Raw genomic sequence first — 18,033 nt, 5'->3', positions numbered from 1 at the left:
TGTTTCCTGTTTGCTGTTTCCATCATAATATATTGTTGATTTTATAACGGTCTCTAATCTAAGTTCTATTTTTGATATATATATATATATATATATATATATATATATATATATATATATATATATATATATATATATATGTTTCATTCAAAACTGTGATTTTAAACTATATTGTAAAGGTAATCTCCATTTCCAAGCCCTAGGCTTTTGCGTGATTTCCTCCTTTGACTCACACATTTATGTAAATATTTTATATGTGATTTTATGAAATGAATAAATTGAAAAATTGAAATTGAACCTGAGTGACTTTTGGTGCATTTCATGAAGTAAAGTTACAACTGATATAACACGTAAATTGTTCCTCACAGCAGCAGTAAATGGATTTTCACTTTGAGTCACTGTAATTATAAAACACACAGCATCTAGTAGCACATATGGATTTTATAGGAGCAAGTTCATCATTGCTAAAAGAGGTGACACTTAAAGAGCACTGAATTCCAACACATAGTGTGGATTGTAAAGAAGGTATAAAAGTGTGCAGTGTGCCACTGTGTGTAGGCTTTCATGATCTTTGAGCAAAATTGCTTTGTGACAATATTTCACAAGTAATGCACTATTTGAAAAAATGCTGAAATAAAATTTGACATCATTTTCAAAGTCTATACCATGGAGTGTCAAACATGCCACCATTCTGAGATAGTTTAAAATACACATGATATTGTGTGAAACTCTTTCTACCAATCACCAGAGGATAAATTTTAGATCCAAAATAGTGTAATATTAATGATAGGTAGATACTGGACAAAATCCCCAATGTGTGGTTTTGGGTGCTTGATGGATTTAGTAAATGGTGCTGAAACATTAGGGCAGACTACATACATGCATCTTGACTAGCCTCAGCAAGATCGGCTCCATGGAAAGGGTGTAACCAGCCTCATCCAGAAAGTTTGTCAGTTCCACCAACACCGGCAGCAGCTGGATAAAGGGACAGAGGAGTAGGTTAACTCTCACTTTACCACAAGAAACAGTATTGCATACTACTGTATGTGTTTTTTAAAGTAAATAATCTCTAATGGGTTAAAGTAACTTTTAACACTCTAAAGTTACTGAGTGAGGTTCTGCTACTATTTTTGCAATCCATGGTATAAGTAGAATTATATGATATTTAACTAAGAAATGTTGCATGGCAGGAGAAAACTACAATGAAACTATGCAACCTCCACAACAGTGAAGGTGTGCAATTTCTCTGTTGTTCCATGGGCTTAGAATTTTAGAAAACCTGATAGCTTTTCCAGTTACAATCAACTTTTCATCTTGTGTTTTACCAACCTTACAAAACTGAAATGAAGCCTTTCCCCCATTGCAAAGAAGAAGATATGACATATGCATACAAAGTGAATGTAATTCACAACTTAAGGAAATAAGGTTCAACACTCTAACACAATTACAATCATGTGTATTCTTCAAAATCTAGCGATAGTTTCCCATGCCACCAAACTCTACACAGTTAACCTCCATGCTACATCACAAGTTCTTGGCACTACATTTCTTCCTTGCCCCTCACCTGTTCTGCTGGTGTCTGCTGGTTGTCACCTGATGCACCCCTTTTCTCTTTTTCCAGGTACAAAAGGGTCACTTGGTCATCTATGATGGCTAGCAGCCGCTGGACAATCTGATCACCGGGCAGACCAGTCGCCATCCAGTACTGCATCAGGTCATACTTGGCTTGACCACTGCACACAATTCAGATACAAAATCTCCTTCATTTCCTTGCAACTTTATCTATTACGGATATTCAATGAAAAGTTACAGTAACATTACATCACACGATTATAAGAAACCCAATCAACGAAGGGGAAAGATAAATGAAGCTTTGATGTGATTCATGTGGAGATATAAGCAACTTACAAATGGTATGTCAAGACACAAACAATTAAAATAAGAACACTCATGTAGTGCATAACACAGTGTAACAACAATCTGCACAGTATAATTTACCACTTCTTCTGATCTGATCAGACAGTTAATGACTGAAGTCGAAAGTGTTTCATCCAATTGTAGCCCTACTCCAAAGAAGTCAGGGAACTATACATCCTACCTATGAAACCAAATCCTTTCCCTGTTATAATTCCTGCCAGATCAGATCTGAATGCATTCTCACGAAAATGACAAGAGGGTTATGCTAATAAGTGAGGAGACCCCTAGTTAGAAAAATCACGAAAAAATGCTAAATTTTGCTCAACAATTACACAGTACCCATACACTATCCCACAGAATGTTGCTCTCCACAGAGTATATACAGTATACTATCAAATTGTATTTGCAATGTGGCTTTGCTCCACAGCTTTTTATCTTGAGATAAAGATCCTTCATGTCCTTATACAAGTTTTGGGTCTTTTATACCTATCGTGGGCTCCCATGGAGGGCCACCTAAACCATTTGAACAATTTTGAATTTCCTGTGACTTAAAAGAATGATTCCTGCCAAGATGTGGAATATGATAATGTACCTCACAGGATAAGATACGTGTCGGACTTTAACCCGTTAAGGATGGGCTGATTCTGCTGCAACACACATTTCCCATAGAAATCTGTCCGAGTATACTCGGGACTCGTCTCCAGTGGCTTCATATATCTTGGGCCCCATCTCGGATGAATTTTAGTGAAGAATAATCAGTAAGGTAAGATGCATGTGACAGGCAGAGCTGCAGATGGTCATGATAATCACATAATATGGGAAAAAAAGGAGAAAAAGAAACTGAAGAGGACAAAGAAGAAGACAGAGAATATGACAAAGAAGGAAAGAAAGAAGAGAAGCAGGAGGACAGAGAAGAAGATAAATGTGACCCTGCACCTCAAAACAAACAAAAAGTCACCAGACATGAATTTTTAGTTAAGACCATATTCTGAAAGAGCAGACTTTAAAATGCTTTAAAATGATGTATAGCTCAAATCAAATGGACTCTCCTAACCTATCTAAATATTGGAAAGAAAGCAAAAACTCAGGAAAAGTGTGAACTGAGAAATGAGGCTCTGAAGTACAGTGTCTATTCAAGTGCTTAATCTTTACCACACCGTGCTGGCCGTGCGATGAATGGGACAAAAACAGGAAGTAACCACCAGAGTAACAACAATGAAGGGATTATCAGATTAAACTGAAATTAAGCATGCCTCATTAACACATTTTGTCCATAATTAATGCCAACTTTCAAAGCAGTAGCACTATCCTTTCAAAAGTTATTAGAGTTGAAAGTGAAGAGTGTGGAGAAGATTTTTCAGAAATGAAAAAGCGATTCTAGAGACACACCTTATCACACTATTCTACCAAAAATGTTCGAGATAAACTGCTAAAAAAACACACTTTCCTGCCCGTTTTATGATACCAAATTTTAGCATAATGTAAAAGAAGACCCGCTCTTTCAGAAAATATGAAAAAGTCAAGTTCGGCTAGGTTGACCCATTTCACTTATTTTCAGTCCTCATGCAAAATCAGTGTGTGCGACTTTATGTTCGTTTTGAGGTGCACGGTCACAAATACTCAAAAAGGAGAATAAACAAAATATACTTTCCTCCTGTTCTAGAACAGGAGGAAAACTAGAGAAGCACTATGAGAGCGCAGACCTCCGCCAAGCAGCTATATTTCCACCAATGATCTTGTTCTCCCAATCCCTCCATAGAGATCATAGTCCAGTCAATCTAGCGATTTTTAGGGGGTAACCCACCACTAATTGCAACAGTAGGAATTTCACTGTAGTGCAAGTCGTTGAGGCCTCCTGAACACCATACTAAAAGTCCCAAAAAATCCAGCGGGGCAAAATAGTAAAATTTGCATAATATGCAAATTAGCTCCTGAAATGAGAGGAAATTGACAGATCTCAGCTTCCCGTTATCCAATTTTAAAGATTTAAATGTATAAACTTATATTTTGTGGGTCACTGAACACGATAGATGCCTTTTCGAAATGGTCGTACAAAAATAATTTACATAAAATGCAAATTAGCGGTAAGTGTAAAGAGTACATTCATAACAACAGTACTCACGTTGGCATAATGCACGTTTTGCATATGGGGACGCGGGGTTGAGGGGGTAACTTTGGGCGCCTCCCAAGGGACCGCTTTAAATGTGCACCACTTTTTACTATATAAGAATTGTAAAGCAATGTCTCCTGTATTGATTACATTGCATTTCTTGAAAACAAAAATACCCTTGCTATAAGGCACGATCGAATTTTGACAGTATGTACGTTTGGAACATATATATTCGCGTTATATGATATTATATGTTTTCTATATTGCCAAGAGGATAAAGGGCATTTCGGGGGCCCACAGGGTCGCCCTTCAATAAGCACCCTCTTTATTGTGTAGATCTTGTAAAGCAAATCTTCTTCTATCATTTTCATGACTTTTCATTTATGTAAGAGTGTATTTGCTGTATTGCTGGACCTACTTTTAAAACCATTCACGCTAGAACAACTGCATTTGCTTTGCAATTATCCGTATTTTGTCATAAGGGGGCGTGAGCGTAGGTGTAAAATTAGACACCTCCCCAGGGATTACCTTTGCATGTCCACCTTTTTGACAATGTAGTTATTGTAGAGCAATGTTTCCTCTATTAATTAGTTGCATTTTTTGGAAACAAAAGTGCCTTTGCTGTACGGCACGATGGAATTTCGAAAACATGAACGTTTGGAACATATATATATTCGCGTTATATGATATTATATGTTTTCTATATTGCCGTGAGGGTGGAGTATTTCTGGCACACCCCGCAGGGCTGCCGTTTGATGCGCACCCTCTTCAGTGTATAGATCTTGTAAAGTTAAGTTTCTTCTATCATTTTCATAACTTGTCATCGATGAAAATTGTATTTGCTGTATTGTCGGGACTACTTTTACAACCATTCACGCTAGAACAACGGTATTTGCGTTGCTAATGTCTGTGTTTTGTAATAAGGGGGCGTGAGCGTAGATGTGAATTTGGACACTTCCCAAGGGATTACTTTTGAATGTTCACCCTTTTGACAATATAGTTATTGTAGAGCAATGTCTCCTCTATTAATTAGTTGCATTTCTTGGAAACAAAAGTGCCTTTGCTATCGAGCACGATGGAATTTTGAAAACATGTACGTTTGGAACATATATATATTCGCGTTGCATGATATTATATGTTTTCTAAGTTGCCGTGAGGGTTGAATATTTTTGGCACATCCCACAGGGTTGCCATTTAATGTGCATCCTCTTCACTGTATAGATCTTGTAAAGTTAAGCCTCTTCTATCATTTCCATGACTTTTCATTGATAAATAGTGTATTTGCTGTATTGCCGGGACTACTTTTAAAACTATCCACGCTAGAACAACGGTGTTTGCGTTGCTAATATCTGTGTTTTGTCTTAAGGGGGCATGAGCGTAGGTGTAACTTTGGACCATTCCCAAGGGATTGTCCTTTAATGTTCACCCTTTTGACAATATGGATATTGTTAGGGGATGTCTCCTCTATTAACTACAATGTATTTTTGAAAACAAAAGTGCCCTTGCTGCATGGCATGATCGAAGTTTGAAACATGTACGTTTGGAACATATAGTATATTCGCGTTTTCTATATTGCCATGAGGGTGGGGTACTTTGGGGCACATCCCACAGGATTGGCATTTAATGTGCATCCTCTCACTGAATAGATATTGTGAAGCAATGCTTCTTCTATCATTTCCACGACATTCATTGATATAAAAGTGTACTTCTAAGACCATGCACCAAAGAACGTCAGTATTTGCATTCATGGTATCCGTGTGTTGCAATTACGGGGCTTGAGCGGAGGTGTAACTTTGGACACTTCCCAAGGGATTGCTTTTAAATGTTCACCCTTTTGACAATAAAGTTAAAGGGATCGTACAGTTCTGGTTGAGACCTAATTTCAGGTTTCTAACATTTTTAGGCGAGATAATGAGAAATCTCATATGAAATATGAAAGAGCATGCAATTTTATGAGGAATTCAACGTTTATTTGATAAAAATTGGTTTTGAAATGGCTGAGATATCCAAAAAAAGAACGATTCTAATAAAGTGTGAGACCCACACTTTGTAACGATCACTTTGTTTTACTTTGTTTTTGGATGTTTCAGTTATTCCAAACCCGATTTTCATCAAATAAACTTTGAATTCCTCTTAAAATGGTATGCTCTGTGCTATATCATAAGTGTTTTCTTGGTATCTTGCAAAAATTCAAAAGCCTATTTCTTATCTCAACCAAAACTGTACTATCCCTTTAATGTAGAGCAATTTTTTTCTTCTTTTAATTATATTGCATTTCTTGAAAACAATAGGGCACTTGCTGTACAACCTTTGGAAAATTGGAACATATTCGTGCTAAATGATAGTGCATGTCTCCTATATTGCCCTGGGGGTTGGATGATTTGAACACATCCCACTCAGTGGCCTTTGAGTGTACACCCCTTTGACTATATGAATATTGTAAAGCAGTGTCTCTACTATTTAAAAATCATGAAAAGTAAAGTGTTTTTATTTACAACCCGGCAAAACGACTTTCTACGTGCATGTACAACTGAATTTGCTTTGGCATATAATGCATGTTTTGTTAACCTGTTTTGGGACCACGAAGGTCAGGGTAGGGGTGATTTGGGCACTTCCCAAGGGCTTGCGTTTGAATGTCCAACTTTTTGACAATATAGATATTGTAAAGCAACCTCTCCTGTATTACCTGAATTGCATTTTACGAAAATAAAAGAGTATGTGCTAGACAGGCGGAAGAACTTTTCAAAGGCATGTACCCATGGAACATTTTTTCGATGTTGTATATACTGCATGTTTTTCATTGCCTTTAGGATGCGTTGGGTTACTTTGAGCACCTCCCACAAGGTGGTCTCTGCAAGTGAACCCTTTGGACTGTATAGGTATTGTAGATCAATGTTGTTATTTTATCTTTACTCCGGCAATCTTTATAGAAATAAAAGTGTCTTGATATGTCAGGAATTCAATTCAATTCTTATTTCATTTTTCGACAAGAACATAATATAGACATCATTTTTTTTTTTTTGTAACAGAAAAATTGAATGAGGTGCGTAAAACTATGTAGGATGAAAAGAATGTTCAATGATTGTAGCACCTTACGATAATTATACAAAGTCATAAAACTCCAGTGATAGTCAAATTAACTCAGGGAACGACCTTTTTTGAGATATGCACTTTTGGAACGACTGTATCTTGTACGCTTAGAACAACGGAAATCGCGTTGGTTGATGCATGTTTTGCAAATGGCCGTGGGGATATGATCGATGGGGGTAACTTTGGTCACTACCCACAGAGTTTCCTTTGACTGTGCTATCTTCAATATCTCAAAACCCTCAAGGGTGCAAGAGCTGAATCATCCAGATTCGAATAAGCAACTCTCCAAATAGAGTTCATTAATTACAAAATTGGACAAGTTATAGATGTTGGCAGTTGTTTAAATTCATACTTTGATTCTACGTAATTAATGGATTAAGCTATCATTATCTGTCTGATAACAAACTATTATTCACTTAAAATTATTCATGCTAGGTTTCTAATGCTGAAAAGTTTGTTTTTGGTGAAGAGAAACTGAAATATCACATTTGAACACTGTTGATATGCTCATATTGGGCACTTTGATTCATTTGAATATTCCGTTGGCTCGGTACCCTTTGCATATTATGCAACTGAGGCCCAGATTATGTACATGGAAATGTTTGCATCGCACTAACTGACATTGCAAACATAGGTTTCAACACTTTCGGTGTTCCAAACTGAAACCTAGAAGCATAGTTTTCATGGAAACACTGTATTTTTTATCATTATTGGAGCTAATTTGCATATTATCCAAAATGAGGCCCAGAATATGTACATGGAAATGTTTGCATCGCACTAACTGACAGTGAAAACATAAGTTTCAACACTTTCTTTGTTTCAATATGAAACCTAGAAGCATAGTTTTCATGGAAACACTGTATTTTTATCATTATGGGGAGCTAATTTGCATATTATGCAAATGAGGCCCAGATTATGTACACGGAAAATGTTTGCATCGCACTAGCTGACATTGTAAGCATAGGTTAAAACACTTTCGGTTTTCCAATCTGAACCTGGAAGCATAGTTTTCATGGAAACACTGTATTTTTATCATTAAGGGAGCTAATTTGCATATTATTCAAATTTAGCCACTTTACCCCATTGGATTTCTTGGGACTTCTAGTATGGTGTTTAGGAGCCCATAACAAGTTGCACTGCAGTGGAATTCGTACTGTTGCAATTAGTGGTGGGTGAAACCCTATTTTGACTGGACTATCAGTGATTTCCACCTATACATATGCATGCTGAAAATCTTCCAATTTCCCAATATAGAAGCATTTTGTTATGTCATCAGCTTCCAGCTGTGCAGCGTCTCGCCCTAGCAGAAACTAGAGCACGCACTTTAGTTCCTGTATATGTATGAAAACCTCAAAAATGCGCATGTTGAAGTCCCAAGTTCATTGACCCTACCTGCCAAAATATTGAAAATCCTTCATAATAACACAAAAATTCCTAGATCACTACCAAAACTCAGTCATCTATTCCTTGTGTTGTTCTCAATCTTTCCTGCAAGTTTCATCCAAATCCGTTCCCTACTTTTTGAGTTATTTTGCACACGGATAAACAAACAAACGGTAATGAAAACATGACCTACTCCCTTGGCGGAGACAAACAGGAGAAGCACAAAAAGAGGACGAAGACCAGCCTTATATGAAGAGTTTATTTGCAAAAGGAGCTACATCCACTTCTAGTACTTTGGAGATAAATTGGTTTGTTTGTGAGAATTTGTACACAAGTGTATGGAAAATCTAAATCTAATTTTGCGATGATTTCTATTCAAACGATTGTCAGGGGTTGAAATCTTCAGTGTAAACAACTCAAACGGAATTCTGTGCGGTGATGCTAATAACTAAATTTTCATCAAAAATGGATCTAGCCCCTTTTACAAATAAGCTCTTCATACGTACAATGTTTTCTACACTCACACTGACAATGCATTGAACATGCTCAAAGAAGACAGGCAGTCCACAAGGTCATTTAGTTGTTCCGTTTTCTGCAGTCCATATCATACATATCAAGAGAACAGGTGTCTAAACAGACATCATTTTTTTTTTCTGAAACACTTGTAGCTTATGATTATTTCTGGCAATAAATTTTTCCTTATCATAACATTTTCCTTATACTATCTTTACATAAATCAAAACAATGAATTATTCCTTCTATCTTATAAATATGAATTTCATATCTCACAAGCATAGTGGTACAATTCAATGCCGTATTGTTAATACCCCAAAAGACGAATAATTTATTTTCCGTCGAAATGTTATTTCTAACCCAGCATTAACACTAATCTATTCTCTTACTTCATTTATTCATTTCATCATCTTGGTAAAACTTTGTGTATACAAACTGAATATCTTTCCCCACAATTACTTTCTTATCAATTGATGACTCACACATTAACTTCCTGTGATGAGAAGGCAGAAATTCACTGGTACTTTTCAAAAGAAAGAAAAGGAAATGAAACAAAATGAAACAAAACAAAACAAAACAAAACAAAACAAAACAAAACAGAAGACAGAAATTCACTGGTAGTTTTCAAGAGAAGAAAAGGAAAAAAAAAAGGAAATAATACAAAACAAAACAAAACAAACAAACAAACAAACAATCAAACAATCAATCAATCAAACAAACAAGCAAACAACATATACCCCAAAAGAACCACAACAAACTTACATTCAGTTTCAGTAATACATTTGCTGCAGCTAATGGGCAAATAAAGCAGGAGACAGATCCAACTCTTACGGGGTAGGTGCAATATTAGAGAAGCAAAAATCTGGCATAGATTGATGAGGAGGACTAATACCACAGATGTCCCGGTTAGCAGCCCTGTCTGAGTTTGTTTAATCTGGCAGACCATAAATCAGCCCTTAAAGACTTTCTAGAGACTTTTCAGGGTTTTAGCATAGCAAGCTGTTTGGCATACGAGACATTTTTCCTTTGACAGATTTATTGCATGCTGGGTGGACAAACATTATGTGGAAGAGGAGAGGTATGTGTGTAGGTTAATTACACTCACAAAACTAGTCATTTTCACATCAATCACACCAAATAGTCAAACATACATACACAGCCAAGGCATTTTTTGTGACAGTCCCCTGTATGTTCTAAAAACAAAACGAAAACAGCTAATGCCATTTAACTGTAATGCCAATGACTCTCTTGTGATCACCATACAGCCCTGTATGCTAGTTTGTTGTATATGTAGACCTCTGCCCTTCAGTAATTCACTTCACCTTCATTTGCACAGAGACAATATTTCCTCATTAATTTCTAAAAATTGTATTGCATGCTATTCTCATTGAACTTTTGTTGTTGAATTTATGACTGGAAAATTATAGTATATTTTTCTACCATATCTGGTGATACTTGACCATCTTACCTCAAATCTCTATTTTCACTTTAATCTAATCTCTAATTCTTTTTGACCATCCTACCCTATCATAGCACATTATTGGACACTCCAGTTCAGTGGCCTTTGACCTTTGACCAAATCATGCATCTTTACTTGATGTGGCAAAGCACCTGCAGCATCATTCCACTGGTTTTGAAATGAATTGAGTTGAAAGGACAAGTCTACCTTCATATACATGTGGATTGGGTGAAGGCAACAATATTAGTAGGAAACATCAGTGAAAGTTTGGGGAAAATCCGACAATCCATTCAAAAGTTATAAATTTTTAAAATATCTGTGCAATCACTGCTGGAGGAGAAGACTACTGCAGTGTATGATGTCACATGCGTACAACGATATAAGGAAAATAAAAAGAGAATTTCACAAAACTTGACTTTTTGAATAAAGTGCACAATTCTTTGACTTGTTACTGACTCATGTTAGGGGTAATATTATTCCCCCTGACTTCTGAACGAGAGAAGTCAAGTGTTCTTTTATTATGTGAGAAAATTGAGAATATCTTGAATTTTCTTTATACTTTCTTTATTTAGTTGTACTCATATGACACCACAAGCTATAGTAGTCTTCTCATCCAGCCATGACTGAGAAGAAACTTTAAAAATTCATAACTTCTGAATGGATTGTCCGATTTTCCTCAAACTCTCATTGATGTGTTCTACTAATATAGCGGCATTCACTCAACCCACATGTCTATGAAGGTGAACTTGTCCTTTAAGAGAGTTGGGTGACTGAAGACATGAAAAGAAGATGAAGAGGACGATGCCTTGGGCATGGAGGAAGACAGAGATATGAGTGAAAATGTTTGCATATGATGAGATGATGAATTGAGTTACATGTGAGTACCTTGTTGTTTTTATTGTTCAATATTCCACATTCCAACAAATACATAAAACATAGACATTCACAATACAAAAGCATGAATGAATTGTCAAGTGCAGCTTATAAGACAATAAAACATGTGAAATATGAGGAATCTTCATAGAAGCATTGCTTGCAGGGTGTAGATTCCCAGATGCGGATGTGAGATTGATTCTTACTTTGTACATGCAATTGAAGGAATGACAATTTGTGAATTGGAGAAATATAAACGTCGAAGAATAAAAAAGAAAGAGAAAAAAACAAAGAAAACAATGTCCGCGGCCCAAGACTTCTTGAGAGTTGCGTGATCACCCGAGTGAGGTACAAGTCAGATGCAGTGTACAATAGCAGAGATACCAAGATGTGTACAAAAGGAAGTTCAGGAGATAATACAGAAATCATGAGCGAGGCACATGTTACATAATTGATAATGACAGTAATGCGAAGTATGAACAGAGAATGTCGAGGAGGATTGAAGAATAGCTATAAGTATGAATTCAGAAAAACGAGTTTAAGTTTATGCTTAAATGAATTAAGAGACTGAAATTAGATTTTTTTCTCTATCCAACTCATTCCAAAATTTAGGTCCTGTAGTGGTTATTGTTTTTAAAGCAGATATGATCTGTACAGGAGAAAGAAGAAAAGAATCTTTTTGTCTAGTAAGGTAAGAATGAACTTCAGTATTTTGACAAACATCGAAGAAAACACATCAGGGAGACCACCTGAGTTTAACTGATACATAAATGACCCGATAGGACCTGATATACCTTGAAGTTGGACATGAAGTATTTGATGAGGAGTTGCCTATGATGCATTTTACTCTCTGCTGATGGGCAGAATGAGGCTTCAACTGCCGAGGCTAGTTCGCTAAACGCAAATCTGTCGGGGGAGGGGGTGGGGTGACACCCAGACACCGTGTGCAAAAAGAGGGGAACAACCATTCACATGATTAGACGTGCAAACGCTGGTTCAGATCAAACGTTAAAGGGTGTGTACAGTTCTGGTCGAGGCGAGGATTTGGCTTTTAACGTTTTGCGAGATATTCAGAAACCACTCTATGAGATGTCAAAGAGCATGCAGTTCTAAGGGGTATCAAAAGTTTATTCGATGAAAATCGGTTTTGAAATGGCTGAGATATAAAAAAACAAGGTAAAAACAAAGATATCCTAATAAAGTTGTGGCATGTCGCCTTTTATTATTAGCACTTTTTGGGATATCTCAGCCATTTGAAAACCAATTTTCATCAAATAAACGTTAAATCCTTCTTAAAATTACATGCTCTTTCATACTTCATAAGAGGCTTTTCATTATCTCACTAAGGAACGTTCAAAACATGAATCCCCACCTCAACCAGTACTGTACAGTCCCTTTAAGGTGTGATGTTCAATATGAAGTTAAATACACGTCATGCATTGGTGACGTTCAAGCAATATTTACACTCAAAACGGGGGAATGAGATTGGAAAAATTGTATTAATTCAAACCACTGAAAAACAGGATGCTAAAATTCAAGCCCACAAAAATAGGGAAAAGAAAAACATTATGTGAACATAATCCAAACTCTTATTATGATATAAGAAAACCACTGGAAAAGGTGTCAAAATATCAGAATATCAACCTCAAACAGTGTGCAACATAGACTTATTATGAAACTGCAAATTGACAAAAGTGACTGAAAAATGCAATCAAAAGAATTTCAGGGTGACAAAGGGTTAAAAAAAAAAAAACTTTGGGGTATATCATTGTATGTGCAAAAGCCTTTTTCACATTGTGAACATACGTACCATTTTTCATTCCAAGTGGATTATATCGTCTCTTTGATAGTTGACAGCTGACACAATGTGCACTTCATATGCACACACACTCATACAAACACCAGTGAATGACACAAATCAAACAAAGGTAAATGTTCGTTAGTATTTCACTTCGATAGACCCAAGAATATTTCTCTCTTCTTCACATCATGACTGGTTGCATCTACAGCAACATGTAAACACAGGGTAGATGGAAGGACCACCTGATCTCTATCACTGGCTACAACAAATTTAATGCATAATAATATCAAGTGCAAAGTAGCAGGTCTAGGAGGGTAAATGATGGATGCAGGGTATCATCAATAGAAGTGAGTATCACCTGTAGAGTCCTTCGGCCTCCAGGAGAAAGTCATCCATGGCAAAGAAGAGTGACGACCACTCCTGGTTGGTCAGTCCTACAATGGCCTTGAGCTCATTCTCCGACAAGCCGCGGTGGGCCAGCAATAGACAGCACATCACCTGTGGAAGACAAGGAGTGGAGTGATCACACAAAATCATTCAAAAGTCTTTCACCATAGTCACCACATTACTGGGCAAACTCCTCATGGCCAACAAATAATACACAGCCATCCATGGTAATTCCTTGGTCTCCACACAACAAATCTAAATCAAAGGGAGGTCGACATATACAATATACTGTCTGGCAATTTGGCATCTAGGTTCAAGAGCCTAACCTTACGGGGACACAATTCTGTTTGACAATCTAATGCAGTCCAAAGTCACTCCGGATTGTTTTCAAATTTGATCTACTGGAATATGAGCATGATTTGATATATGCTATTGCATATCATTACAGGATATCAACAAAAAGGAATTGAACCTTAAATTTTACTATAATCATTCTTCTGCCATAAAAGAGCAAACTGGCAGAAATATTTTACTTTTTCCCTACACCTTTTGAAGTTTGGTCAAGGGGATTCCGAATAACAAATGAACATTAAAGGCATTGCATCTTTACATACCCCCTTAACAATTTCCTTTCCTTCTGGATTGTAGTCTTTTTCAAGTCGCTGGAGGAATTTCTGAAACAGATCCACAGTGCTATTAGAAAGACAAAACAAAGCAGAAGAAATGATGAAAGGTCAACCAAAAGCAAAAACAAACAAACAAGCAAACAAACAAACAAAAAACATCCTATTATTAATACAAGATAAAAGACTTAGTGGCAAACATTTTATGAACATAGCCATTTTCTGTGGCCATTTTAAGGAGGCACTCTTAAGCCACCACATGGACAGATGGCTCGGAGGTTTACTGTATTTATGAAGCAATTTTAAGTTGCATGGCTTCTGGTCAAAGGATTAGCATGAACTTGGATTCATGGCTTTTTGTAGCATTTCTTAACCTATATGCTATTGTGTAATGGACAATGAGGATAAAGTGTCCTGCCCTTAGGGCAAGACTGCTGCAGCCAGGGGACATGAACCAGGAATCTCACAACTGAGAGTCTGTGGTCTTAACCACTGAGCCGGAACAACTCCTCACTTCCTGGACAAATGAGCATCATTCTTTTCCAGATGGCTTACTTGCAAAGGAAGGGCATTTGAAATATATGATGCATTTATGTGACTTCTAAAGAAAAATATAACATTCAACAGAACATGTCATATCTCACGTGTCTACAGCAACAAATAAAGAGCTTTTAACAACACAATACCTTACCAAAGATCATGTACATACCAAAATAATACAATGAATTAGTAAATTTGAGCAGGGAACACTTGAGCATACTGTAACAGAATTAAGTTCTTTACTACAAGAATACAAATTGATAATCTTCCACAGTTTGGTGCTTTATTTTTTCCCCTTTCTTGCTCCAAAGCTCATCCACTTACATATATCATTTCATTTTTTATAGGGTTGGAGTGGGGGAGTTGAGATGAGTTGAGTAGAATTGAGAAAAATGCCTCTTTTCACAAGATGAAACATGTTTTTCCTAAGATAGACAATACAATTTTCAATTTCACAGCCTGACCTTGCATGGGGAACATATTATGTCATGATCAACAGGCATACCCTGTAGATGTAAGCATGAAGTCAATGTAGTCATCTAGCTCAAAGAAGGAGCCAAAGCTGCACAGCTCCTGGTGACATACAAACAAACAAACAAACAAAACAAAACCTGATGAAACTGAGTATGCTCTGCCAGTAAGGAAAGAAAAATGGTATCCTCCTGGGAATGGGAAACGGGAAGCGAAGTCCTTTAAAATGATTGACAAGTTCAAGCAAACAGTTCAGATGGTGCGGACTTGAAAAGCATGATATTCTTAATTCATTTTTAACTAGGGAGACAGAGCTTTACAGATACCATTGACTGCTAAAGTTGTAATTCTAATAACTTCATCCCGTGACTCCTTTCCTGAATCATCAAAATGATTTTATGGTATGGACTGGAGTTTTGAAAATATTGGACGTAAAATGAAAATGCTAAGGGACTTTCTATTTCACATGTTTTTACTGAACAGTGACATTGGGCATAACCAAATATTCAATCAGATATTTAAAGTGATAATGTCACTTCCCTACAGCTCTCCTATTGGTTCGCTCACAACAATATCACAACAACCTCTATTTGATCAATGATTCAGCAACTACTTACTTATCCCCCTTAAAAGTTATCATTGATGGGTTTTGAGTCCAATGTTATTGAACTCGCTGAGTTATTACACAATACTTCGATGTAGCAGACTTGCCTTCTCAATCTCATTTCAAAGAAGGAAATCACTCATGAAAATATGTTCACAGATCAATGGGAGGCTTGCATGGCAATGGCATCATCAACTCATCTAATTAAAGACAGATGACAATGTTGCACAAAGACACAAGTGAAATTCCATACCTTTGTCATTTTCAGTCCTAATTTCATGAAACTCTCATAATTTTGTTTGTATGACATTGCTCTATTAATTTCAGTCAACTTTAGCATGGGATAGTCTTGCAATTCAAACATAATACCGGTAACTATATTATGGAGATTCATTCACTTTTAAGTGAATGACAAGCGTAATACAAAAGAACAGTCACATGGCATACATACGAGGGGCGCAGCCCTTACCTGTAAGAGGATGTAAAGGTAAAGGGGGTTTCCCGTTTCGGCATGGGCCAGCACTTTCTCCATCTGTCCCGGGGACAGCTCCTTTCCCCTCACCAGCAGCATCTTCTTTGTGACCTCTGACCTCAGGTCACGGGTCAGCTGGCTGACCTCCAGGCTATCGTACTGGCGTGCATCGACGAGCTCCCTGATGTTCCTGGTGTCGGTGTTGGTGGTGGAGAGGATGATGTGGGCGCTGGATGATGCCACCTTGGGTAACCAGTACAGCTCCTGTTGGGAGATTACCATATGGGTACCGTAACTATACAAGCTAGGTATGTAACCATTAACTCATCTCTCCTTACATAAAAATGCACAGATGGGATTACGGGCAATGTTGTTGCTTACATGTACACTGTCACAATTTATTTGTATTCTCAACTGTAACCATTTTGGAAAACTCAGCCCTTCTTTGGTGATACTGTCACATTACCTCAGTGATTTTCATTTCTTTCCTTGCTAAATGTGTCTGGTTTATTGTGGCCTCAACACTTGCATCACACCATATTTTGTACATTCTTTATTTTCATTATTTATATCATCTTCTAACTTTTCATTGTTTGTCTCTTTCAAACTGTACCTGAACATCTTTCACTTGAATTTATGGTAATTACAAGCGAAATAAAATTCAGGTGTCTCCAAACCAATGGCTATCCAATGTTATCACCAGTACTCATATGCTGAATTTGTGAATGCATGTACACATTCAATAGTGTATTGTCTAAGGTTTGTAATTCAAGCCCCTGAGCTGCTAGTGTTTACAAAATAAACACAGTATTGTGCAGGATTGTATGGTACCATCTCTCTCAAGTCATGAAAACTTTTTTGCACAGAATCAGCAGTGTCATTTGTGGTGAGTCTGGTATGGGACACACAGAATATCGTGACCCGCTGTGACAGCCTAGCATGACACCTGAAAAAAAAAAAATAGGATGACTGGAGAAAGGGTAATATCATTCATGAGTTGGTGAAAACTTTTGTGTTATCTATCTGAATGGAACAATGTTCATACTTACTGCAGCAGAGATGGCATAGATTGACAATTGGTAATATTTGCATTCAATCTGATATGAAATGCTGAAAAACAAAACCCTGCAAAGTATTGTTTCATTTTATTATTTCTTTTACTAAATGTGAAGCATCAGCGTAACTCAGAAACCTTCAAAAATATTGCATAAGAAGGCAGAAATGCATGAATTTTGCACAGGAACTCTCAGTTACCTTCACGGCCCGCCCACCAGTGTCCACTTTGTCCAGCGCATCGATGACTATCACGACCCGCAAGCCTTTCTGCGACACATCGTTGATGAGCTTCAGAAGGAGCTTTTGCATGTCTCTTTCATCCTTTGTCTTCTCAGCTTCCGTTTCCCCGTCACCACTGGTGGGCAGACTGCCGCCTCCCAGTGCCATCTCTATCTGGTAGCAAACGTGTCGGAGGATGTCCAGCTCGCCTGGTTTCCATAGCAACAAAAAATACTGTCATATCCAAGTAAAGTGATTTCATCAAACTGCAGTCATATATCTCGTGCTGTTTTCAATAAAGTACACCACCTTCAACATCAAAACTCCACATACTTAGAAACAGCTATTTATGCATTTGCAGCAGGGGAATGTCAAAAGTGAGAAGTGAAGAAGCATTAGATTTTTTTTTTCTTTTTAAATACATACAGTGACTGATGTCTACGTGACCACTGCTGTAAATCATAAATGATGCAGGATATGCAACAAGAGATACATACATGTATTTGGTGAATATA

At 37.1% G+C, this 18,033-nt stretch overlaps 1 protein-coding gene across 1 annotated transcript in view; it reads right to left on the bottom strand.

Annotated features, from left to right (window-relative positions):
• Positions 1-18,033, bottom strand: part of LOC139711067 (TPR repeat-containing protein DDB_G0287407-like) — a 42,332-nt gene that overhangs the window by 16,040 nt on the left and 8,259 nt on the right. Inside the window, exons 7-15 of the mRNA XM_071622986.1 lie at positions 17,498-17,727; positions 16,241-16,507; positions 15,202-15,269; positions 14,148-14,226; positions 13,505-13,644; positions 12,140-12,251; positions 9,025-9,092; positions 1,565-1,733; positions 880-975 (exon numbers count right to left, since the gene is read on the bottom strand). Coding sequence (XP_071479087.1) covers positions 880-975; positions 1,565-1,733; positions 9,025-9,092; positions 12,140-12,251; positions 13,505-13,644; positions 14,148-14,226; positions 15,202-15,269; positions 16,241-16,507; positions 17,498-17,727 — 1,229 coding nt within the window. The remainder of the gene's footprint in view (positions 1-879; positions 976-1,564; positions 1,734-9,024; positions 9,093-12,139; positions 12,252-13,504; positions 13,645-14,147; positions 14,227-15,201; positions 15,270-16,240; positions 16,508-17,497; positions 17,728-18,033) is intronic.

This window comes from Diadema antillarum, unplaced genomic scaffold (genome assembly GCF_040938485.1).
Source record: "Diadema antillarum isolate AM-2024a unplaced genomic scaffold, OU_Dant_1.0 seq00001606_RagTag, whole genome shotgun sequence".
In the NCBI taxonomy this organism is placed as follows: domain Eukaryota; kingdom Metazoa; phylum Echinodermata; class Echinoidea; order Diadematoida; family Diadematidae; genus Diadema; species Diadema antillarum.
Note: the sequence above shows the minus strand (reverse complement) of the source record. Positions and strands in the feature narration are given on the sequence as shown.